General features: G+C 41.6%; 1 protein-coding gene across 3 annotated transcripts in view; it reads right to left on the minus strand.

Moving 5' to 3' along the window:
- SCLY (selenocysteine lyase) overlaps positions 1 to 25,398 on the minus strand; it is a 46,904-nt gene that overhangs the window by 17,632 nt on the left and 3,874 nt on the right. For 2 of the 3 annotated variants that reach the window (XM_010597656.3, XM_023557723.1), the window contains exons 3-4: positions 15,930 to 16,030; positions 7,953 to 8,127 (exon numbers count right to left, since the gene is read on the minus strand). In XM_010597656.3, the coding sequence (XP_010595958.2) occupies positions 7,953 to 8,127; positions 15,930 to 16,030 (276 nt within the window). The remainder of the gene's footprint in view (positions 1 to 7,952; positions 8,128 to 15,929; positions 16,031 to 25,398) is intronic. The other variant, XM_023557724.2, reaches the window with a different exon arrangement.

Here is a 25,398-nt window from a genome sequence, read left to right on the forward strand (position 1 = left end):
GTCCATTCAACCAGCTCCTATCTCCCTCTGCCGTCTCATCTTGCCTCCAGGGAAGAGTTGCCTACTTAGTCTCATGTGTCTACTTGAGCCAAGCAGCTCACTCCTCGCCAGTATCTTTTTCTGTCTTATAGTCCAGTCCAATCCCTGTCTGAAGAGTTGGCTTTGGGAATGGTTCCAGTCCTGGGCTAACAAAGGGTCTGGGGACCATGACCTCCGGGGTCCCTCCAGTCTCAGTCAGACCATTAAGTTTGGTCTTTTTACAAGAATTTGAGGTCTGCTTCCCACTATTCTCCTGCTCCATCAGGAATTCTGTGCTGTGTTTCCTGTCAGTGCAGTCATTGATGGTAGCCGGGCACCATCTAGTTCTTTCAGTTTCAGGCTGGTGTAGTCTCTGGTTTATGTGGTCCTTTCTGTCTCTTGGGCTCATAATTACCTTGTGTCTTTGGTGTTCTTCATTCTCTTTTGTTCCAGGTAGGTTGAAACCAATTGATGCATCTTAGATGGCCACTTGCTAGTGTTTAAGACCCCAGATGCCACTCACCAAAGTGGGACGCAGAACATTTTCTTAATACATTTTGTTATGCCCATTGACCTAGATGTCACCTGAAACCATGGTCCCCAAACCCCCTCGCTGCTACTCTGGCCTTTGAAGTGCTCAGTTGTATTCAGGAAACTTCTTTGCTTTTGGTTTAGTCCAGTCGTGCTGACCTGTTCTGTATTGTGTGTTGTCTTTCCCTTCACCTAAAATAGTTCTTATCTACTATCTAATTAGTGAATACCCCTCTCCCTGCCTCCCCACTCTCGTAACCATCAAAGAATAGATTCTTCTTTGTTTAAACTTTTTCTTGAGTTCTTATAATAATGATCTCATACAATATTTGTCCTTTTGCAACTGACTAATTTCACTCAGCATAATGCCTTTCAGATTCCTCCATGTTATGTTTGTTTCACGAATTCATCGCTGTTCTTAATCATTGTGTAGTATTACGGACCAGGAATTTTGAGGAATCTCCAGAATATAGAAGGATGATGGCATTAAATTAATAGGAATAATAATAATAAAAAAAAACAGTCAAAACACTTAAAGACAAAAACTAATTCCTTGAAAATTATCAAAAGATTCAGCGATCATCCTATCCCACTCCTTTTACAAATTCCATCACATGGTGTGTGGAGGAACTCTGCCCACCACAGAGCTAAAAACGAGAGTCCAGGGTGAAGAAAATGAAGAGCAGGGCCGGAGGAAATTAATAATAGAAAAAAAAATTGGGAAATTCACAAATACGTGGAAATTAAACAACACACTACGAAATAGTCAATGGGCCAAAGAAGAAATTGTGAGGGAAATTAAAAATGAAGTGGAAATGAAATTAATGAAAACAAAGACACAACAGACTAAAACTTAAGGGATGCAGTGCTTGGGAGAAATGTATAGCTGTAAACACCGATATTAAAAAAGGAGAAAGATTTTTAATCAGTAACCTGAACTTCCACTTTAAGACACTGGAAAAAGAACAGCAAACTCAACCTAAAGCAAGCAGAAAGAAGGAAATAATAAAGACTATGGAAATTAATAAAATGGAGAACAGAAAACAGTCAAGAAAAAATCAACAACTCCAAAGCTTGGTCCTTTGGAAAGATCAAGAAATTTGACAAGCCCTTAGCTAAATTGACCAAGAAAAAAGGAGAGAAGACTAAAATTACTAAAATCAGGAATGAAAGAGGGTGTTACTACTGACCTTAGAGAAATAAAAGGGATTAAAAGGGATACTATAAGCAAGAGTATGCCAACAAATCAGATAACTGAGATGAAATGGACAAGCTCCTAGAAAGACACCAACTACTGAATCTGACTCAAGAAGAAAGAAAACCTGAATAGACCTATAAGAAGTAATGATACTGAATTCGTAATTTTAAAACTTCCCACATACACACAAAAAAATGCCCAGGCCCAGCTGGCTTCACTGGTGAATTCTACCAAATATTTGAAGAAGAATTAATATCAATGCCTCACAGACTCTTCCAAAAAAATAGAAGAGGAGAGAATACTTCCTAATTCATTCTATGAGGCCAATGTTACCTTGATATTAAAACTAGACAAAGACATCACAAGAAAACTACAGACCCTTATCCCTTATGAATATAAACATAAAAAAATCCTCAACAAAACACCAGCAAACCAAATCTAGAAACATGAAAACAATTACACACCACGACCAAGGGATATTTACCCCAGGAATGCAACCCGTTGCTGTCAAGTTGATTCCGACTCAGCAGCACTAAAAAACAGAGTACAACTGCCCCACAGGGTTTCCGGGGAGCAGCTGGAGGATTTGAGCTGCCGATCTTTTGGTTAGCAGCTCTAGCTCTTAACCGCTGTGCCACTAGGGCTCCAAAGCAGCTGGTTTACCATCCAAAAATCAATTAATGTAATATACCAAATCAATAGAATAAAGGATGAAAACCACGTGATCATCATAATACCAAAAAAAAAAAAACAAAACCCATTGCCATCGAGTAGATTCCGACTCATAGTAATCCTACAGGACAGTGTAGAACTGCCCCATAGGGTTTCCAAGGAGCGGCTGGTGGACTTGAACGGCTCACCTTTTGGTTAGCAGCCAAGTTCTTAACCACTGTGCCACCAGGGCTCCCAATCATCGTAAGAGGCACTGAAAAAGCATTTGACTAAATCCAACAACCCCTCATGATAAAACCAGTCAACGAACCAGGAAGAGAAGGAAAATTCTTCAACTTCATAAGGGCATTTATGAAAACCCATAGCTATGATTAAGTATGATTACTTAATGGTAAAAGATTTAAGGCTTTCCCCCTAAGATCAGAAACAAGACAAGGACGTCCACTCTTACTGCTTCTAGTTAACAGTATACTGGAGGTTCTAGCCAGGACAATTAGGCAAGAATTAAAGGCATTCAGATTGGAAAACCCAAACCCAAACCCAAACCAAAACAAACCTGTTGCCATCGAGTCAATTCTGATTCATAGGGGCCGTGAACTGCCCCATAGGGTTTTCAAGGAGCGACTGGTGGATTCAAATTGTTGACCTTTTGGTTAGCAACTGTAGCTCTTAACCACTGCACCACCGGGGTTCCCAGATTGGAAATGAAGAGTAAGACTATCACTATTTGCAAATCACAGGATCTTGTATAAAGAAAATCCTAAGGAATCTACTAAAAAACTTTTAGAACTAATAAATGAGTTCAGCAAGGTTGCAGGGTACAAGGTTAATACACGAAAATTAACTGTATTTCTATACAGAAGCGATGAACAATCCAAAAGTGAAACTATAAAAACTATCCTGCTTACAAGAGCACTGAAAGAATAAAATACTTAGGAATGAACCGAACAACAAAAATACAAAGCTTCTACTCTGAAAACTAAAAATTGCTGGAAGAAATTAAAGAAGCCTTAAATAAATAGAAAGACATCCCATGTTCATGAACTGCAAGATTTAATATTGATAAGATAGCAGCACTCCCCAAAGTGACTTATAAATTCAACATAATCTCCATCAAGCTGTCAGCTGGCTTTTTTTTGCAGACACTGACAAGCTGATTCTAAAATTCCTAATGAGATGCAAGGGACCCAGAAGAGTCAAAACAATCTTGAAAAAGCAGAACAAATTTGGAAGACTCACAAATTCCTGATTTCAAAACTTACTACAAAGGCATAGTAATCAAGACTGTGGTACTGGCATAAGGCATATAGACCAAATAAACAGAACTGAAAGCCCAGATATAAACTTTCAAATTTATGATCAGTTGATTTTTGACAAGGGTTCCAAGGCAATTCAATGGGAAAGAAGAGTCTTCATCCAGTGGTTCTGGGACAACTGGTTATCCACATACAAAAGAACGAATCTGGACCTGTATCTTACACTATCCATAAAAATTAACTCAAATTGGATCACAGATCTAAAGTGTAAGAGCTAAAAGTATAAAACTCTTAGAAGAAAATACAGGTGGTAAGTCTCCATGACCTTGGGTTGGGCAAAGCCTTCTTCAATATGACACCAAAAGCACATATGACAAAAAAAAAAAAAAAAAAGAAATTGAACTTCGTCAAAATTAAAAACTTTCCTGGAGCCATGGAGGGTGAATGAACCCCTGAAACTATTGCCCGGACATACTCTTTAAACCTTTAACCAAAAATAACCCTTGAAGTCTTCTTAAAACTGAACAATAGTTTAGCTTAACTACTAAAAAGTCTGCCTTGATGCATTGTGTTCTTTTAGAACTATCTGTATGGGATCAAATCGATAACAGGAACTTGACAGATTAGGTCGGAACCTTGGGGGTCAGTGAGCTTATGTTAAAGAGGGAGAAACAACTGAAAAAAGGAGGGTGAGAATGAAGAATGGAATCAATGCCACTAAATTGTAGAAATTATTGGACTGGTGTATGTTTTGCTCTGTGTATTCTCAACAACCACAAAACAATAAAATTTGGGAAAAAATTAAAACCTTTTGTGTTTCAAAGGATACCATCAAGAAAGTAAAAAGATAACACACAGAATGGGAGAAAAATATTTGCAAGTCATATATCTGATAAGCGACTTTTACCTAGAATACATAAGGACTCTTACAACTCAATAATAAAAAGACAAATGGTCCAATTAAAAAATGGGCAAAGGATTTGAATAGACATTTCTCCAAAGAAGATACACAAATGGCCAATAACCAAACCAAAAAAAAAAAACCAGACTCGTTGCCGTCCAGTCAGTTCCAACTTATGTGTTACAGGGTAGATCCCTTGAGTTACAGAGTACAACTGCTCGATAGGGTTTTTTTAGCTGTAATCTTTACTGAAGCAGATCGATACGTCTTTGTTCTGTGGCACCACTGACTGGGTCTGAACCGCCAACATTTCAGTTTAGCGGCCACGTGCTTAACTGTTGCACCATCAGGGCTCCTTATCTTATGTTAGTAGTCAAGAGCAAACCGTTTGTGCCACCCAGGGACTTACATGGCCAATAAGCACATGAAAAGATGTTCGAAATCATTAGCCATCAGGGAAATGCAAATCAAAGCCACAATAAAGTACCACTTTGCACCCACTAAGATGGCTAGAACCAAAAAGACAGGTACTAACATGTTGGTGAGGATGCGGAGAAACTGGAACCTTCGTACCCTGCTGGTGGGAATGTAAATTGGTGCAGTCATTTGGAAAACAAAGACTACAGTTAAACATAGAGTTTCATGTGACCCAGCAATTCCACTCCTCCCACCTGCCAACCAGGCTCCTCCCACATCCCCACCAGGCTCTTCCCCACCTGTTGACCAGGCTCCTCCCCAACTATCAACCAGGATCCTCTCCGTCTGCCCACTAGGCTCCTCCCCACCTGCCTAAGAGAAATGTATCCAAGAGAAGTGAAAACATATGTCCACATAGAAACTTGTACACAGATGTCTATAGCAGCATTATTCACAACTGCCCCAAAATGGAAAGAACTCAGATGCCCATCAGTTGGTGACTGGATAAATACAATGTGGCACATACTTACAACGGACTGTTACTTATCAGTAAGAAGGAATGAGGTACCGATGCATCCAACAACATGGGTGAACGTTGAGAACACGATGCTGAGTGAAAGAAGACGGTCACAAAAGACCACTGCATACGTTTCCACTTACAGAAAACGTCCAGAACAGGTAAATCTATAGCCATGGGGAGTAGGTTGCCTAAGGCTGGGGGGAGGGCGAGGGGTTGGAGGAAATGGGGAGTTAATGGTGGTGGGAAAGAGGTTTCTTTTCGGGGTGACAAAAGTTATAGAATTGACTGTGGTGATGGACAAACCTCTGTGAAAATCCTGAAAAACACTGAACTGTAAACTTTAAATGGGTGATCATGGGGTGTGGCCTGCGAATTATAAATCAAGCTGATACAGAAACACAACCTCCTAGGAGCTGTAGGGTGGGGCGGGAGGATGCGAGGTCGCCTTGAGACAGCCCACCTCCTCACCTGTCATAATGGGAGTCAACAAACACATGGCCGAGCTGCGGCATCAAGACGTGGCGTTCTAAGTTATTTAGTATTAAATCGGAAGTATGTAAGATCGTGATGACAACCACAAGAACAAGTAAAGGCAAAACATAAGAGGTGCTATCGGAGGAGGAAGACTGGGGGCGGCGGGGGAGGAACCTTTATACCTTTCAGTTATTTTTAATTCTTTCCATCACATACATCTCTATTTTTAAAAATAACTTAATTTTTTTAAAAGTTAAGTACACAGCAATTAATAACTATGTACACTGTTATGAATTGGATTGTGTCCCCCCAAAATGTGTGTCAACTTGGCTAGGCCACGATTCCCAGTATTGGGTGATTGTCCACCATTTTGTCATCTGATGTGATTTTCCTGTGTTGTAAATCCTACCTCTGTGATATTAATGAGGCAGGATTAGAGGCAGTTATGTTAATGAGGCAGGACTCAATCTATAAGATTAGGTTGTATCTTAAATCAATCTCTTTTGAGATGTGAGCAGGGAGACATGGGGACCTCCTACCACCAAGAAAGAAGCACCCCGAACACAGCGCATTCTTTGGACCTGGGGTCCCTGACCAGAGGAAGATTGATGACAAGGGCCTTCCCCCAGAGCTGGCAGAGAGAGAAAGCCTTCCCTGGAGTTAGCACCCTGAATTGGGACTTCTAGCCTCCTGGACTGTGAGATAACGCATTTCTCTCTGTTAAAGCCACGCACTTGTGGTATTTCTGTTATGGCAGTATTAGGTAACTAAAACATACACTAAGTTGCTCTTCCCTGTATGAGTGAAACACACACAAACAGACAAACAAACCATGGACTAAAAGGAACTACAATTTAAACGAGTTGGAATTGCCTTAATGGCAAATAACAGCAACAACTTACACAAGTAAAGAAAATTAGACCTGACTGTTTTAAAAGGTTAAACTGGTGAAAATTTTAACCTTGAGGTCTAACTCCTTGTCTGATATTTTCATCTGCTGGCAAGGTCATAAAGAGAAAAAACTTCCCAGGAGTCTAGCGGGAAAATTGACAAAAGGGCGTTGTAGTCCAACCACGCAGTCGGGTTACGGCCCCTTTATCTTGAAGATAAAATACTTTCTTCTTACTCATCTTCGGTTTCCAGGCAGGTTAGATAAGAAGCCAAGGTTGAGTAGAAAGTCACTTTCTTATTTAAAGAGAGCATTGATCTTGTATCTTTTGGGGTAAACAAACAAACACAAAAAACCTTATGTTTTCAAAGCTCATAGTCTACAACCTGTGAACACGTTATTCCCTCTTGAGACTGGAGACTTGGTGTCCCAGGAAAAGTGAAAGAAACCAAGTTCACGTTGTCCGACGTCAATAGGGCACCGCCATGCTGGCCAAGCGCGACTCACCCCTCGGATTCCCTGGCTGTGAATCAATCTTTACAGCAACAATCTTTCCAGGAGCAGGCCGCCAGGTCTTTTCTCCCATGGACTGGACCTTTCACTTAGCATCTGAGCGTTTAACTGCTTGACCACTGTGACACCAGGGCTCCTTTAGCATTGTACCAAAGGGGCTCTGGTGGCGCAGTGGTTAAGGGCTCAGCTGCTAACTGAAAGGTTGGCAGTTGGAATGCATCAGGCGCTCCTTAGAAGTCCTATGGGGTAGGTCTACTCTGTCCTTGAGGGTGGGTCTGAGTCAGAATCAGGTATTTAAAGGTTATGTATTTATTACACACAAGAGTTTGAAGTATGATTCACTTATACAAATGACTAGTCTGCACACTGATCAAGTGTTTCCAAAAGGGACTGTGGTGGCATCCACCAACCTCCTGGGTAACGCAGGTGACCTCTGCACCTGGAGAGAACAGCTGGGGTGAATTAGTCACAAGCTCTATGGGCAGGTCTCCATACAGCGTCAGTGAGCCCTGGGCGGGGGGCGGGGGGGGTGCAGGGACAGACGGTGGCCTGGGGTCACTCACCGGCTGTGCCCTTGGCCTGCAGGTGTTCCAGGGGCAGGCGGATGGAGTCATGCTCCACGGTGCAGGTGATGAAGTGGGGCTGGGCCTCGTCGCCCAGGGGCTGCACCCCGTCCTCTTTTGCGGCCTGGTTTTTGTGGAAATGCTGCACCACAGAGTGGATCACTAAATTATTTGACTGCAGAGATAGAGCAGAAAAAGTGTTTGCCAAAACCGTCCCGGGGAGGGGTTAGAACAACAGTCTGTCTTGTTTGTGTTTTCTTTTGTGGCTGACATGAGAAAAGAAAAAAAAAGTCAGATCCAAGCCCCTGCGCTTCGCCTTTGGAAAGGATAAAGGACAAAGATTTGAAGGTTTCAAGCTTTCAAAAACTTCTGAATTCACTTCTAGTCAATTATGCCTGTTTGCTTGCTAGCAGCATTATGCGTTTTTAAATTTTATAAATCTGTCAAAAAAGAATATTTTCCCTCAGGCGCCCTCTGCTGGTGGGAGTATAAATCAGCACAAACTCTGTTGGGGTCACTTGGTCTATCTGCCAAAAAAACAAAAAACAATAATAGCAACAACAACAAAAAACAAACCTGTTGCATTGAGTCAATTAAACTACAAATGAACAAGCTCTTGACTCAGCAACTCCGTTTCTAAGACTTTATCTATCTGTACAAAGGAGATTTATTCATGGCAGCCCTGTTTGTATTGGCAAAGCACTGTAAAGTCCTTTAAATGTCTAGCAGCAGGGAGACTTGATAAATCACACAATCTCTGTTCAGGGAAACGCCGAGCAGAGGTCAGAAATACTGAGGAAACTCCTGCTGTGCTGATATTGAAAGATCACAGATATACTTGTTAGATAAAAAAAGGAAGCAAGCATTGTCAACAGTAACCTACAAAAAAAATTTTTTTTTTTTTTTACAGTTAGTATAAAAATGACAAAATGTGTATTTGCTTATCTAGGCAAAAATATCTTTGAGAAGGCAAAAAGGGAAGGAGAAAAGAATATATAAGTCTACATACTTCTTCGCATTTGGAGTCCCCGGGTGGTTCAAACGGTTAAGAACAGTTAGTACTTGGCTGCCAACCGAAAGGTTGGAGGTTTAAGTCTACCCAGATGTACCTCAGAAGAAAGGCCTGGTGATCTGTGTCCCAAAAATCAGTCATTGAAAACCCTGTGGACTGCAATTCTACTCTGACTCACATGGGGTTGCCACGGATCACAATCAGCTCAATGGTTTTAATGCATAGACTATTTCTGGACAGGTAATCATAAAAAAAAACTATGAAGGGGGAAGTGGATGACTGGAAGTTGGGTGGGAGAAGCCTTTTTTTTTTTTTTTAACTTTTTTCTTCTTAGTAAATATAACACATATACAGAACAGTGTGTAAAATATAAACACATGGCTTAATGAAAACGAATAACAGTTAATACAGGTAGTCCCTGACTTACGACATATGAGTTAGGACAAACTGAACTCACAATTCTCTGCTTTTCATGTGTGTGTGTGTACGTGTGTGTGCGCACATCTGATCGTTAGTAATTGTATATGTGTATTAAAATATATCTGTCAGTTTAAATGTAATGTTTCCAACTCCCAAAGACAAATAAAGATCAGGTTTATAAAGATACTGATAATAAAAGGCAGTAATACAGGTAGTCCATAATCATGAAAACTAAAAACAAAAATGAGTTACCCAACTTATGTCAGAACTGACTTAGGATGGAGTTGGGACGGAATCCTATCCTAAGTTGAGGACTGCCTGTATTCTTACCTTTTATTATCAATATCTTCACAAATCTGATCTTCGTCTTTGGGAGTTGGGAAACATACAAACTTACAGATATGTTTTAATACATGCATACATATTACTAACGATAAGATGTAAAAAAGAAAACCCAGAAAACAAAGCAGACAGTCATAAGTGCAGCTTGTCGTAACTCTAAGTCGTAAGTCGGGGACTGCCTGAATGAAAACTAAAAAAAGAAAAATGAGGTATTCAACTTATGTCGGAACTTGCTTAGAAGGTGTCGTGGGAATGGAGCTCTGTCATAAGTTGGGGGGAGCTGTCACATAAGGCAGCTGTCACCTGAGAACACCGCCCACGCTGCAGTACCATCCTTCAGGTCCCCCCCCCCCAGAGCTGACTTTGTCGTTTTTAGCTGCTGTGGCCTCAGCTAGTCTCACGGTGACCTGATGTTTAACAGAACGAAACGTTGCCCGGCTCTGCACCATCTTCACCATCACTGGTATATTTGAGCCGTTGTTGTGGCTACTGCGTCCGTCCATCTCGCTGAGGGTTTCCTTCGTTTTTGCTGACCCTCTGCTTTACCAAACATGATGTCCTTTTCTAGTGATTGGTCTTTCCTGATGACTAAAGTAAGTGAACCAAAGTCTCGCCATCCTCGTTTCTAAGGAGCATGCTGGTTGTATTTCTTCTAAAGCCAGTTTGTTCCTTCTTCTGGCAGTTCATGGTATGTCCCGTACTCTTTGCTAACACCCCAGTTCAAACGCCTCAGCTCTTCTTATATTTATGGCATCATTTCCTTGCTTTTTCTTTTTAATGTACTCTCACTGTCTATGTAAGCATCCCTAAACAGTATTGGATAGTTTGCTTATTTTTGACCTTTATATGAATTGAGTTGAACTAAATGTATTTTTTTCTCAGTCAATGATTTGATCTATTCAGGCACCTGAAAACATTCTACAGTGTGGGCTCTTCTAGATGCTGCTTGTGCTGTGCTGGATCACTCAGTCGTGCTGTGCTGGGTCATTCAGTTGTACTGAGCTGGGTCACTCACTTGTGCTGTGCTGGGTCATTCAGTTGTGCCTTGCTGGGTCACTCACTTGTGCCGTGCTGGGTCACTCAGTTGTGCCGTGCTGGGTCACTCAGTTGCACCATGCTGGGTCACTCAGTGTGCTATCCTGAGTCACTCCTTGCTATGAGTCACCCAGATGAGCAATGCTATGAGCCACTTGGGAACCACCATCCTGTGCTCAGAATGCTTGACACACCGTGGACATTGAACTGTGCACCTGGGGAGAACTGAGGAAGACCAGGCAGTGCTTCACTGGAGCTGAGATGCACCAAGTTAAACAAAGGTGAAAAGATGGACAATTTTGATTGGCTTCTCTAAAAGGCGATGGCTCTTGACAAGCCTCAGATTACACCCTGGTAGAAAACTCTGACGCCCAGTGCACTGGCTCTCAGTCCAGGAGACAGAAGTCATCTAGGCTCCTTTGCTTGGAGAGCCCGTGTAGTCCAAGGGGTCCTTTGGACAGGACAGGGAGCATATGGGGGGTGCACACCATAGGTCACAGTGGACAGCAGTGTAACAGATGAGCCAGACAACTGTGAACACGTCCTAGGCCCTCCACTGCAACCACGCTCATCCTGACCCTTCCAGCGAGTTGCTGAAGCCAAGGCCCACAGCTCCACACTAATAGGGCGGTTCCCAAGAAACCTCGAGATGGCAGCACTCCTCAGTGACATCCAGTAGATCTCACCCTCCCAGGCTCCAGACTGAGACCATGAGGGCCCCACTGGGCAGCTGGGGTCGAGGGGGCTGTCCCTTGAGAGCCAAAGGGGGCGGGGCCCTGGGGTGGTGAGTCACAGGCACAAGGGCCTGGCAGGTTACCAAAGTTTGGCCAAGCTGCAGAGGCTCCACTCTGTAACCTAAGGTGCTCTTTGAATGACCTCTTTGACTCAACATGGTAAGACTCATCCAGGCCACTGTTTAACTGCGTGGGGTTTCCACTGTGTGACTATGCCACAACAGGTTAAGGTTTACGTATTCCAGTTCTGAGGATGTTTGAGTGGTCCCCATTTTGGGATATTGTGAACAATGCTACTATGAACACTCTTGTGTTCATACCCTGATGCAGGTGTGCCTTATGTTTCCAGGATATGTACCTAATGAGGTGAATTGCTGGCTTGTAGGGTATGCATGTCTTCAAGACGATGGAAGAGCTCAATATCCTTAGTCAGAACAAGCTCAGGGGCTGACTGCAGATCAGAACATCAATTACTCATATGTAAGTTCAAACTGAAACTGAAGAAAATTAGAACAAGTCCACAAGAGCCAAAGTACAACCTTGAGTATATCCCACCTGAATTTAGAGACCATCTCAAAAATAGACTTGATGTGTTGAACACGGATGACTGAAGACCAGATGAGTTGTGGAATGACATTAAGGACATCGGACATGAAGAAAGCAAGAGGTCACTGAAAAGACAGAAAAGAAAGAGAAGACCAAGACGGATGTCAGAGGAGACTCTGAAACTTGCTCTTGAATGTCGAGTAGCTAAAAATGATGAACTAAAAGAGCTGAAAAAAAGATTTCAAAGGGCGGCTCGAGAAGACAAAGTAAAGTATTATTATGACATGTGCAAAGACCTGGAGATAGAAAACCAAAAGAGAAATACACACTCAGCATTTCTCAAGCTGAAAAAACTGAAGAAAAAATTCAAGCCTTGAGTTGCAATACTGAAGGATTCTACAGGGAAAATATTAAATGACACAGGAAGCATCAAAAGAAGATGGAAAGAATGCACAGAGTCACTCTACCAAAAAGAATTGGTCAATGTTCAACCATTTCAGGAGGTAACATAAGATGAGGAACCGATGGTACTGAAGGAAGAAGTCCAAGCTGCTCTGAAGGCATTGGCAAAAAACAAGGCTCCAGGAATTGATGGAATGCCAACTGAGATGTTCCAACAAACAGATGCACAGCTGGAGGTGCTCACTAGTTTATGCGAAGAAATTTGGAAGACAGTTACCTGACCAACTGACTGGAAGAGATCCATATTTATGCCTATTCCCAAGAAAGGCAATCGAACTGAATGAGGAAATCATCAAACAATATGATTAATATCATACACAAGCAAAATTTTGCTGAAGATCATGTAATAGCAGCTGCAGTGGTATATCGACAGGGGACTATCAGAAATTCAGGCTGGATTTAGAGAAGATGTGGAGCCAGGGATATCACTGCTGATGTCAGATGGATCCTGACAGAAATCAGAGAATACTGAAAGATTTCTACCTGTTTTTTTATTGACTATGCTAAGGCATTCAACTGTGTGGACCAAAATAAATTATGGATAACATTGCAGAGAACGGGAATTCCAGAACACTTAACTGTACTCATGAGGAATCTGTACATGGATCAAGAGGCAGTCGTTGGAACAGAACAAGGGATACTGCGTGGCTTAAAGTCAGGAAAGGTTCGTGTCAGGGTTGTATCCTTTCACCATACCTATTCAATCTGCATGATGAGCAAATAATCTGAGAAGTTGGACTATATGAAGAAGAACGGGGCATCAGGATCGGAGGAAGACTAACAACCTGTGTTATGCAGATGACACAACCGTGCTTGCTGAAAGTGAAGAGGACTTGAACCACTTACTGATGAAGATCAAAGACCACAGCCTTCAGTATGGATTACACCTCAACATAAAGAAAACAATAAAATTTTCTCCCAACTGGACCAATAAGCAACATCATGATAAACAGAGAAAAGATTGAGGTTATCAAGGACTTCATTTTTCTTGGATCCTCAATCAACACCCATGGAAGCAGCAGTCAAGAAATCAAACGATGTGTTGCATTGGGCAAATAGGCTGCAAAAGACCTCTTTTAAAGTGTTGAAAAGCAAAGATGTCAGTTTGAGGCCTAAGGTGCGCCTGACCCAAGCCATGGTGTTTGCAATCACCTCATATGCATGTGAAAGCTGGACGATGAATAAGGCAGACCAATTGATGCCTTTGAATTGTGGTGCTGGCAAAGAATATTGAATATACCATGAGGGACTGCCGAAAGAATGAACAAATCTGTCTTGGAGGAAGTACAACCAGGATGCTCTTTAGAAGCAAGGATGGCAAGACATACTTGGACATGTTATCTCACATACTTTGGACATGTTATCAAGAGGGATCAGTCCTTAGAGAAGGATATCATGCTTGGTAACGTAGAGGGTCAGTGAAAAAGAAGAAGACCCTCAACGAGATGGACTGACACAGTGGCTGCAACAAGGGGCTCAAGCACAGCAACTATTGTGAGGATGGCACAGGACCCAGCAGTGTTTCATTCTGTTGTGCAGAGGTTCACAATGAGTCGGAACTGACTGGACAGCACCTAACAACGTCTTCAAGATCGCTAGATACCGCCAACCTGTTTTCCAAATGGTTTTTCAATGTACACCCCCACCAGCACTACCTGTGGGTAGCTAGTGCTCGATATCCTTGCCAATACTGGTATCCTTGGACTTCTTCCTTTTTACCATTCTGATGGGTGTGTAGAGGTGGTTCATTGTAGCTTACTCTGATTACTTACCAGGCCAAGAATCTTTTCATGTGTTGAAACCATTTGAGTTTGTCTTTTGTGAAGTGCCCATTCAAGTTACTCACCCATTTTTCTATTGGGTCATCTGCCTGTTAATGACTTGCAGGACTTCCTTTATGTTGAGGTTGCTAGTCCTTGGTCAGTTATGTATAGAAATACCTTCTCCCACTCTCTAGCTTGTCTTTTTATCTTCTTCATAGTGTCCTTTAATAAACCAAAGTTTGGTGCTTAGTTTTGTTGTTGTTATAGAATTTATCAATTTTTTCCTTTATGGTTAATGTGTTCTGCAGTTTAGTTAAGAAATTCATCACTCTTAAGCATCATGAAGAAGCTAACTTATATTATCTCCTAAAAGCTTTATAAATTTTACCTTTCACATTTAGATCTTTATTCCACCTGGAGATATTTTTTTCTGTAGGGTGTGAAGTAGAAGTCCAGTTTCCTTTTTCCTTTATGACTGTTCAGTTGTCTCAGGACCATTCATTGAACATTCTTTCTCCCTACTCTGTTGTGCCACCTCAATCATATGTGATGATCTTATAGTCCCTTGTCCAACTCAGAAGAGTTTGAGAGTAAAGAGGGTACTATCATAGTTACACCAGGATAACAGATGTATACTGGACATATGGTCACCATTGTCATATGACAAGTGTCCACAGAAAAATGGCTCTGTTTCTCATCTATTGTCCATCCTTGTACTGAAACCACCCTGCCTTCACTAGTAGCACTTTATAAAAGCCCTCTCACTGTGTTCTTAATCTTTAAGAAGCCTTGGCTATTCTTGGCTATTGTATATCCATAGAAATCAGTTTGTGAGATTCTACATGAAAAGTGTCAGAATTTTGATAGGTGTTGCACTGAATCTACAGATCATTTTGGAAAGAACGTACATATTCATAATATTGAGTCCTCTAGTCCATAAACAGGGTACATGTCTCCATTTTCTAGATCTTTAAAATCTCTCAGTAGTACTTCTAGCTTTCCTGGTAAGGGTCTTATACATTTTTAATTTTATTAGATTTATGTCCTCAGTAGTGGATATTTTTTGATACTCTGGTAAATACCTGTTTGTTGCTGGCATATAAAGACACGATGGATTTTTGTACCCAATAACTCTGCTATGTTTTCTTATTAATTCTAAGAATCCAGTTGCAGATTCTTTTGGGTTGTCTATGTGGACAGAAACTGCCATGTGGATGAGCGTTTTGCCTTCCTTTCCAGCAAGAGAAGGAGACAGTTGGTGTTATACTAAATGAGCAGAGGCTGTGGTGCCCACTGCCTGTCTTCAAGAATTTTCTACCCATTTAAAAGGTAAGTAACTTTGAATGGGTCAAACCTTTAACAAGGCAAACTTCCTTAGCAGGGATTCAAAGGAATGATTGCAGGACAGACATGAAGGGAAAACTCTCTTTATTAGAATAACAATACAAAGCAAGATAATTCACACATCTTATTACAAATGCCCTATCAGCCACCCAGAATTTACTTACAGGATAAATGGTGGCTAAATATATCAAGAAAATTTTCAAAATAACAAGGTCAAGCATTACTGTTTCTTCAAAAAAAAAAAAAAAGCAAAATCATACTCTATCTTTTATTATAACTTCTGGCTAAACAAACCCAAGTCTCTGTCTAGAAATATTACCTCTGTGCCGCCAGAAGTGAAGATTATGTCTGATGGCTTTCCACCTATCATCTTCGCAAGACTTTCCCGAGCAGCATTTATAATCTCCTTGGCCTTTCTACCTTGAGGGACGAAAAGGAGATTTATTAGCATGGCTATCCCAACCCCAGTCAGCACATGTTTAAAGAATGACCAGACACAAAGAAGTGAAAGACAGCAACAGGCAATTCTAAGAAGAAACGCGTCCTGCTCACATGAACACAACACTGTGCTACAACCTCGAAACAACTTGGTGAATGGGCAGCAGTAAGATATCAGCAGTCAGTGGAAACTACCAAGATTTAAGTAGCTTAGTGAGAGCCACAAACAGATATTAAATATGCGAAGATTCCTGGGAACCTTAGATTCCTTACGACATGATTTTCTCCTTAGCAGATGCTAGAGGAGAGGGGAAGCTGTGGCCATCTGCCTCACTTCCCATTCATCAAGACAGGAGAATGAAAGACGGAATAATTTGCTTAAGAGCACACTGCCAGACTACAAAAATAAGCAAAAACAGAACTCATGACTCCTCAACACAAAGTCCAATGCCTTACCTCATACTGCAGGCCATGCTGGGTTACTGTCTCAGGGATACATTTGCTTTCAAACAGGGAATGGGGCTATGCCTCCCAGTTACTACCCCGCTTCACCGGCTGGCGGAGAACACAGGGGACTTCATGTGGCAGAGAAAGGAAAGAGCCTGGGTTGGGAATTCCAACAATGCCGGTGACCATTCTTACTTAAATAGTCTATAGACCAGTAGTCTCCAAACTGTTTTGGCCAAAAAGCCTGAATTGTAAAAAGAAATGGAGCAGGTACCCCATAGTTCTCTCTCTATATATATATTAATAATATTATGTATATTATAAAACATATAAAATGTAAAAGGATGAAACAGAAATACATACGAAGAATAATACTCACAGCCTTAAGGCTTCTGTATAGATTTTAATTGTAGGTAGTGCAGGTGCTTAGGTCAACCTAGTCATTTTAATTAGCGATACATTAAAAGTACTGTAATAAGCTGTCAGTAAATTAAGGCACATGCAATTAGCTCCACTTGGGATGTCGCTTAAAACTTGTCCACCAGACGCACGTCCATCCTTCCTCCCCTCTGAGAAGCCACTGGGCTGATTCCACAGCAGGGGCTCCTTCCTGCTCCATTTTCCCCTCTCCGCCCATCACGGATGCCAGTTTGGTGTGTAGCCTTCCTAACTTTTTCCAGTGTACTTAGAGACATACACCTTCATACAAACATTTCATAGGGTTTTCTTTCTCCTTTCAAAAATAGGTTTTATCAAGTACATACTGTTTTGCAATAACTTCCTTTTTCCATCTGTCAACAAGTCTTGGAGGCCTTTGTAAGTGAGGCCCCACAGAACCACCTCACTAGCATTCTACATCAGGATAACTGAAATGAAAAGACCGACCATTCCAAGAGGTGGTAAGGATGTGGAGGAACTGGAACATTCACATTCTGCTGGCAGAAATGGAAAATAGTATAATGGTTTTGGAGAGAGTCTGGCGGTTTCTTAAAAAGTGAAATGTGCGCCTACCACCTGAGCCAGCCATTCCACTCCTAGGTATTTATGATAAATACTATGTACCCAAGAGAAGAAAAAGCAGTCCATCCAAAGACTTACACCTGAATGTTCATAGCAGTATTATTTGTAACAGTCAAAAACTGGCAACAGCTCCAATGTCACCAACAGATAAACACATCAACAAGCTGTGGTGCCCTGAGTGCACCGGGATGTCAGGCCCCAAACCAACTGCCGTCCAGTCGCTTCTAACTCCCGACAACCCTGTGTGTGTCAGAGTAGAACTGTGCTCCACAGGGTGTCCAGTGGCTGATTTTTTGGAAATAGGTTACAAGGCCTTTCTTCTGAAGTGCCTGTGGGTGGACTCAAATTTTAACCTTTCAATTAGCAGCTGAGTGTATTAACCGTTTGCAACACCCATGGGCTTCAATGGTATTCTACTCAGCAATACAAAGGACGAACTGTTGAAACATCCAACAACGTAGATGAAACAAAATAGTTAGGTTGTGAAAGAAGCCAGGGGAAAAGAGTGTGTGCTGCATGACCCCTTGGTATAAAAAAAAAAAAAAAAAAACTTTTTTTTTTTATAAGAACCCAGAAAATGCACACTAATCCATGGTGACAGAAAGCCCACCACGCTTGCCTGGGGGCTGGCAGGGGCAGGAATTACAAAGGGGCACCTTTTGGGAGTGATGGAAATGTTTACTACCTAGATTGTAGGGATGGTTTCAGGGGTACATACATACGTCCAAAGTTATCGAATTGCACACTTTATACAGTTTATTGTACTTTGATTACACCTCAGGCTGTGAAGCGGGGTTATGGCCCTCCTTTCTTTACTACAGTGCTCATTCTCCACACCGATGCAGGGACATGGACCAATAAATCCCCAGGCAGAGATGCATGTTGAGCAGCTATCAAGCACTCATACTCAGAACCATGTCCACCTGGAGATGCAGTAAAAAAAACCAAAAACAATTTTTTGGTTGCTCTTTTCATTTACTTAAAACCCAGAAAACCCATTGCCATCGAGTTGATTCCGACTCAGTGACCCTAAAGGACAGAATAGAGCTGCCCCATAGGGTTTCCAAGGAGCACCTGGTGGATTTGGTCTGCCGACCTTTTGGTTAGCAGCCGAGCTCTTAACCACTATGCCACCAGGGTTTCCTTCATTTACTTATCATTCATATTTTCAAAAAGGATCTAATACCATTCGAAATAAAAATGCAATATTGGGGAAATCCAGATATGGGCTGTAAAATTAGATACTGTTATTGGGTCAGTGTTAAATTCCCAGGTGGGAATTGGCATTGTGGTTTGCACTAAGGGGCACAGTGGGCAAATCCTGCTATTATTGCTAACTGCATGGTCAGGATTAGTGGATCCCTGGAAATGGACCCAGTCCTCACCTTTCCATATCTCTTTCCTCTCACCAGCTGCCTGAGCGGCATTTTCTCAAACCTCTAGCCACCCAGAGCTAGATTGGAGCTCATGAGTTAGGACCCTTCTCTGACCTAGCCACCCTGAGCCAGGTCAGAACACACAGGTAGAAGGACTGTCCTTCAGTTCACCTGCCCGTACAGCCCTTCTCTAATGCCAGCCACCTGAGCTAAATCAGAGCACACAAGTTAGGGGTCTGTCCTTCACACTGCCCACAGGCACATGTCAGCCCCTGCCAGCTCTCATTCCCCTGTGGGTTTAGTTAATTCCTTGGAATGGCTCACAGAACTCACAGAGCATATCTATGCTTACAGTTACCCATTTACTATAACCACAAAGGATAAAACCAAGAAACACACAACAGAAGTTCTGGAAGGGGGCCAAGACTGAGCCTTCTTCTGTCTTCAAGCCATCCTACTGAAAGCACAAGCTCTTGCCAACCCAGGAAGCCCCTGTAATTCAGTGTTCAAAGCCTTTTACTGGCCTCATTGCATAGTCATGACTGGCTGAAGCATTAAATAGGCATGACTGAATTATGGCTCCCACCCTTCCAGAGGTTAGCTGATAGGGTGGGGTCTGTGTAGCCCCCACTCATTTGTACACCTTCTCAGGTGCTGTTCAGAGGTTGAATATAATAAAAGCACTTCAAATGTCGGGGGATTCCAAGGGCTATCTTTTAGGAAACAAGCCATGGTGGTTGGTTAAGTGCCCTAAAAACTGAACGTACCCAGCTGCTCTGCGGGAGAAAAGACCTACCTAGTGATCTGCTCCTGTAAAGATTACAGCCCAGGAAACCCTATGAGATAGTCCTGCTCTGTCTTATAGGGTCACCATGAGTTAGAATCGACTCTACAGCACACAACAACATCTTTCAGGAACCAAAGACATGGTTATTCAGGAGAACGTTCTTGTTCTTAGGAGACACTGAAGTATTTTGGGGTGAAGTATCATGCTATTCACAACGTACTTTCAAAATGAATCAGAAAAAAATGGGGCACAGTGTTAACAACTGGTGAATCCAGGTACAGGAAACATAAGTGCTCATTATACTATTCTTTCAAGTTTTCTGCAGATGTCACACATTTCAAAATAGGAAGGGTTTAAAAAAAAAACAAACCCATGATATATATGTTTGGCAGCCATACTTCATTCTTATCACACACACATAGACACATATACTCCGCAAGCATGGTAATAATTTAGTGCTGTGCCTGGTTCATACCAAGTGCAGGTTAAGAATGTTGAAGGAATGAATGAGTAATTGGAAACATACTCAGAAGTCTGATTTTAAGGGTTGGAAACCCTGGTGGCACAGTGGTTAAGGGCTACGGCTGCTAACCAAAAGGTCAGCAGTTCAAATCCACCAGGTGCTTCTTGGAAACTATAGGGCGGTTCTACTCTGTCCTGTAGGGTCACTATGAGTCATTCCTTGGAAACCCTATAGGGTGGTTCTATTCTGTCCTATAAGGTTACTATGAGTCAGAATTGACTTGATGGCAATTGGTTTTTCTTTTTATCTAAGCAGGACTTGAGTCCTTGGAAATAAGGGTCCATGTTTCATTAAGTTACAAGGACAGTCCATCCTGGAGCCAGTGCTGGCTTTGAGACCATCAGAAGATGCTATTGGCACAGACACTGGGGAATAAGCAGGCTGCAGTAAGAAGCACTGTTATGGTGGGAAAGAAGTTGGGTCCATCCAGGCATTGGCCAGGGGACACTGGGTGTGCTGCTTTACTGCTCTGAGAGCAGGTGCCCCAGAGCCTGCCCTGTCTCCCTCACGGGCTCATGCTAATAACAAGACTGTGACTCACAGGAAAATGTGGTGGCACTCACTCACTGCCCAGACCTAAGTCATCACATCCTCCCAGTCCCCTTCCACAATCAACGGGCACTCGTTTGGAAAAGCCTTCACAAATGACGAAGATGGAGAAGCCAGAGCACATTATATTAAAACATACACTTGTGGAAGAAGGAGAGTCAGGAATAGGGTGGAATGGAAAGTGTAGCTAATCGCCTCCGTGAACAAATGCCTCCTTTGCCACGAGACCAGAAGAACTAGATGGTGCCTGGCCACCATTACTGAATGTTTCGATCAAAGATTCTATAGAAGAATCCCGGTCAATGGGAGAAAACGCAGCACAGAATTTCAAATTCTCATGGAATCCAAGACTTTCTGGACCCATCGAGGCTAGATGAACCCTCGAAACTACTATCCTGAGATAATCTTTAAACCTTAAACCGAAAATATCCCCTGAAGTCTTCTTTAAACCAAAAATAGTTTAGCTCAATTAGTAAAGAATGCCTGCCTTGAGCGGTGTGCTCTTTTAAGAATTATCTATCTGTGATCAAATTGACAACAGCAACTGAAAGATTAGATAGGAAACTTACAGGGCAGTGAGTTTATGTTAATGGAGGAGGACCAGTTCAGAAAAGGAGGGTGAGAATGGTTGTACAACTTGAAGAACGTAATCAATGTCACTGAATTGTATATGTAGCAACTGTTGAATTGGTTTTATTTTCTCTTGTGTATATTCTCAACAACAAAAATAAATTATTAAAAAAAAAAAAAAAGCTTGTTATCATTCCAGTGTAAGAACAGGAGAGAGGAACATAAACAAGGAACACCAGATAGAATCTGACTTTAGAAAACCAGAAAACAAAAACACTCAAAGCCTCCCACAGACCCCCTACTAAAGATAACAGTTGTGAGTGTATTTGGCATGTGTCCATCTGTACCAGGGCTGCCAACCATCCTCACTGCCCATCTTCTCTTTCTGCCGTGGTGACAGGACCCCACTTTCAGCTGGTGCACAGCTGCCCAGAATTAAGACCACCTTTCTCAACCCCCAGAGCCCTGGTGGTGCAGTGGTTAGGAGCATGGCTACTAACCAAAAAGGTCAGCAGTTCAAATCCACCAGCCGCCCCTTGGAAACCCTGTGGGGCAGTTCTACTCTGTCCTATAGGGTCACTACGAGTTGGAATTGACTTGATGGCAATGGTGTTTTTTTTTTGTTTGTTTGTTTCCAACTTCCACTGCAGTTACATGAGGCCGCATGACCGAACGTGGGTTATAAACCAGAATGGTGTGTGCAACTAGCACGACTATCCCTGAAGGACCGAGGCAGGTGGTTTGCCTCTTCTTTCTCTCCTTCCCACAAGCTGGAACACTGACATGATGGCTTGAGCTGCAGCAGCCATCTTGACCCCAGGGGGGAAGCTGCTGAGGAGGGAAGACCACTCAGATAGAAGGAGCCAGAGGCCTTGATAAGGGTGGAGCTGCCCCATGGGCCTGGGCTGTGAGAGAAATAAACTTCAAGCTGTTTAGGCCACTGTTATTTTGGGATTTCTGTCTCTCATGCAAAACAAAATAATACATTTTCCATGCTTTCTCATGTAAAACTTTTTTTTGTGGATGAGGGGGAAGAAAATCAAACCATATCACGTATCCTGTTTTATAACATGCTTACCCACTTGAGCCAGATGCTGACACTATCCTTCTCTGTGGTGGATTTAGTCCACACCATCACTTTAACAGGGCCCCAAATGCCACCATAGGGCTTTGTCATACTTTAGGTGATAAGTAAGTCCTCTTCTGAAGAACATTGAGGTTATTTCTCGTTTTTCTTTTTTTTTCCTTTTGGCTTCTTTGTTTTTCTCTTATGAGCAAGACTGTGATCAGTATCTCAGTTATCCAAAATCTCCCCACATCTTTAACATTATCCTTAAAACAAATTTCCCCCAAGGACTTTAACTCATAATATCGTGAAAGTAATTAAACCATTCTAGGAGCCCGGGTGGTGCAGTGGTTAAGTGTTCAGCTGATAACCAAAAGGTTGGCAGTTCGAATCCACCAGCTGCTCCTTAGAAACCCTATGGGGAAGTTCTACTATGTCCTATAGGGCTGCTATAAGTTGAAATCAACTTGAGGGCAATGAGTTTGGGTTTTTATCATAAAGATGATTTTCTTTTTTTTTTTTTTTTTTACATTTCTACCTGAGTATGAAGAGTGATTTGCCATGTATTTTTTAAGTTATGGTTCCTAATTTGTGGAAACAAAGGCCATCAGATAACCTAAAAGCCACTGACAGGCTTCGGGTCAAAAACATTTCTCCCTGACAGTCACAGTCACAAACTCCTTCATGACAGAATGCCTTCGACCAGCATTCAATTGTTCTCCATATTCTCAAGTTTAACACATCAGAAAGTTCAGTTTTACTGGTGAAGAGATTAGACGCTAGGCAATGTCGAGTAGATTAGTCAGAATACATGTGCCAAATAAGCCAACAAATACATTAATGACTAGTAGCTGATTTTGAAAAGGCTTTTAGTTATCAAGTCGCTGTGAAATTTTAATGAGCAAATGGATATGAAAGCACTTTAAAAACTGTAAAGCTTTGGTGAGTGGCATCTGGGGTCTTAAAAACTTGTGAGTAACCATCTAAGATACAGCTATCAGTTTCTTCCTGTGTGGAACAAAGGAGAGTGAAGAAAATCAAAGACTCAAGGGAGCAATTTGTCCAAAGGACTAGTGGACTACATAAGCCACAGCCTACAAGACCCTGAGATCAGAACTAGATGGTGCCAGGATACCCACTACCAACAGCTCTGACTGGGATCACAACAGAGGGTCCTGGACAGAGCAGGAGAAAGATGTAGAACAAAAAATCAAATTCACAGAAAAGACCAGACTCACTGATCTGACAGATACTGGAGGAACCCCCAAGACTATGGCCCTAAGATACTCTTCTGACCTGGAACTGAAGCCATTCCCAGAGACCACCTTCCAACCAATAATAGACAAACCCATAAAATAAACAATAACACTCAAGAGGAACGTGCTACTTGGAAAAATCAATTATACAAGATCAAAAGGGCAATATTTGCCCAAAAGCAAAGAAGAGAAGGCAGGAAGGGGTAGAAAATCCAGACAAAAGGAAACAAGAAAGCCAGGGCGGAAATGGGGAGAGTGCTGACACATTTTGGGGAATGAAACCAAGGCCATAAAACACTTTATGTACAAACTATCGAATGGGAATTTAATTTGCTCTATAAACTTTCACCTAATGCACAGTAAAAAAAAAAAAATTATAAAGCAGTACATAAAAAAAAATTTTTTTTTCTTTTTTTTTTGTACATAGGTATTATTAAATCCTAGGGCTTGGCGGTTTTCTGTTGGCATGTCATTGTAATTAGTTATAATCCACAGTTAAGATAATTTATCTTGCCTACCCCTAATAAACACTAATAAGAAACCTTCTGAGAAACTTAATTTAACTCTCCCATAAAACTACAGTCATACGCCGTATAACGTCCGTTCGGGCGACGTCCGACCGCGTATACCTCTGTGGTTCCATATAGCTTTGCTAAGTATATATATGCAGTCTCCGGTTTATGAACTGGAGCCATTCCTAAGTCTGTGTTAACTTGAATTTGTAAGTAAGTTGGAACAGGTGTATACAGTTCTTATTTAGCATTTGTCAAATGTTTGTCGTAGTATATAGTATATATTTTACCTTTCTATGCATACATAGCACAATGCTTTTATGAGCGTCACAAAGTAGTGCATGTATTCATTATCAGGAGCCATTGTATTTAACTCAAGTTTTTAATAAAATAGGCTTTATGGCGCAGTGGTTAAGAGCTACGGATGCTAACCAAAAGATTGGCAGTTCGAATCCACCAGTTGTTCCTTGGAAACCCTATAGGGCAGTTCTACTCTGTCCTATAGGGTCGCAATTAGTTGGAATCAAGTCATCAGCGATGTGTTTGTCTGTTGTTTTATGTCAGTCGGTTCTTTAGTATGAGTTGTCTGTAAGTTGGACGTTTGTAGCTCAGGGACTCCCTGTACTATAGTGTTCACACAACGTCCAAATCACATAACATCCTATTTCACAGAATGTATTACGGATGTTAAGCGACACATGACTGCACTGAATTAAGCAAAATATGTTTTAAAACCTCCAATTTAATGCTCAAATAAATATCATACACTAACATTAAATATTATGTTTCTATTTATAACAAGAATAAATTAGAAACAGGTATATTTATAGCTAAAGATAAAGAATTTAAAAACAGATTTTATTAAAAAAAAAAAAGCCAGGATTATATGTGATCTTGATGATGATGATTTGAGATATATTTTGCAAATTTTATAAGGATTGATTAGGATCAATCCAGGAAAGGGCTTCAACAGGCATTGTTATTATAAAGTAACTCTTCACAAGAACCTCTTTCATCTGGGAAAGGGAGACAAGAGGGCCTGTGTTTATATCAGTTAAAGATAGTAGTATAAGCAAGGCTCAGCTTACAAAATTGGACTTCTCAGGAAAAAACTACCAAAAATTGCAGCTCAAGATCTCACATCAACAAAAAACCTATTCAAACAAAATAATCACATGGACGTGCAGTTTCTCTAAAGGGCCCACTGCCTCCCAGCCTCTCCCTTCAAGTGCAACCCTGTGCCT

This window comes from Loxodonta africana, chromosome 6 (assembly GCF_030014295.1).
Source record: "Loxodonta africana isolate mLoxAfr1 chromosome 6, mLoxAfr1.hap2, whole genome shotgun sequence".
In the NCBI taxonomy this organism is placed as follows: Eukaryota; Metazoa; Chordata; class Mammalia; order Proboscidea; family Elephantidae; genus Loxodonta; species Loxodonta africana.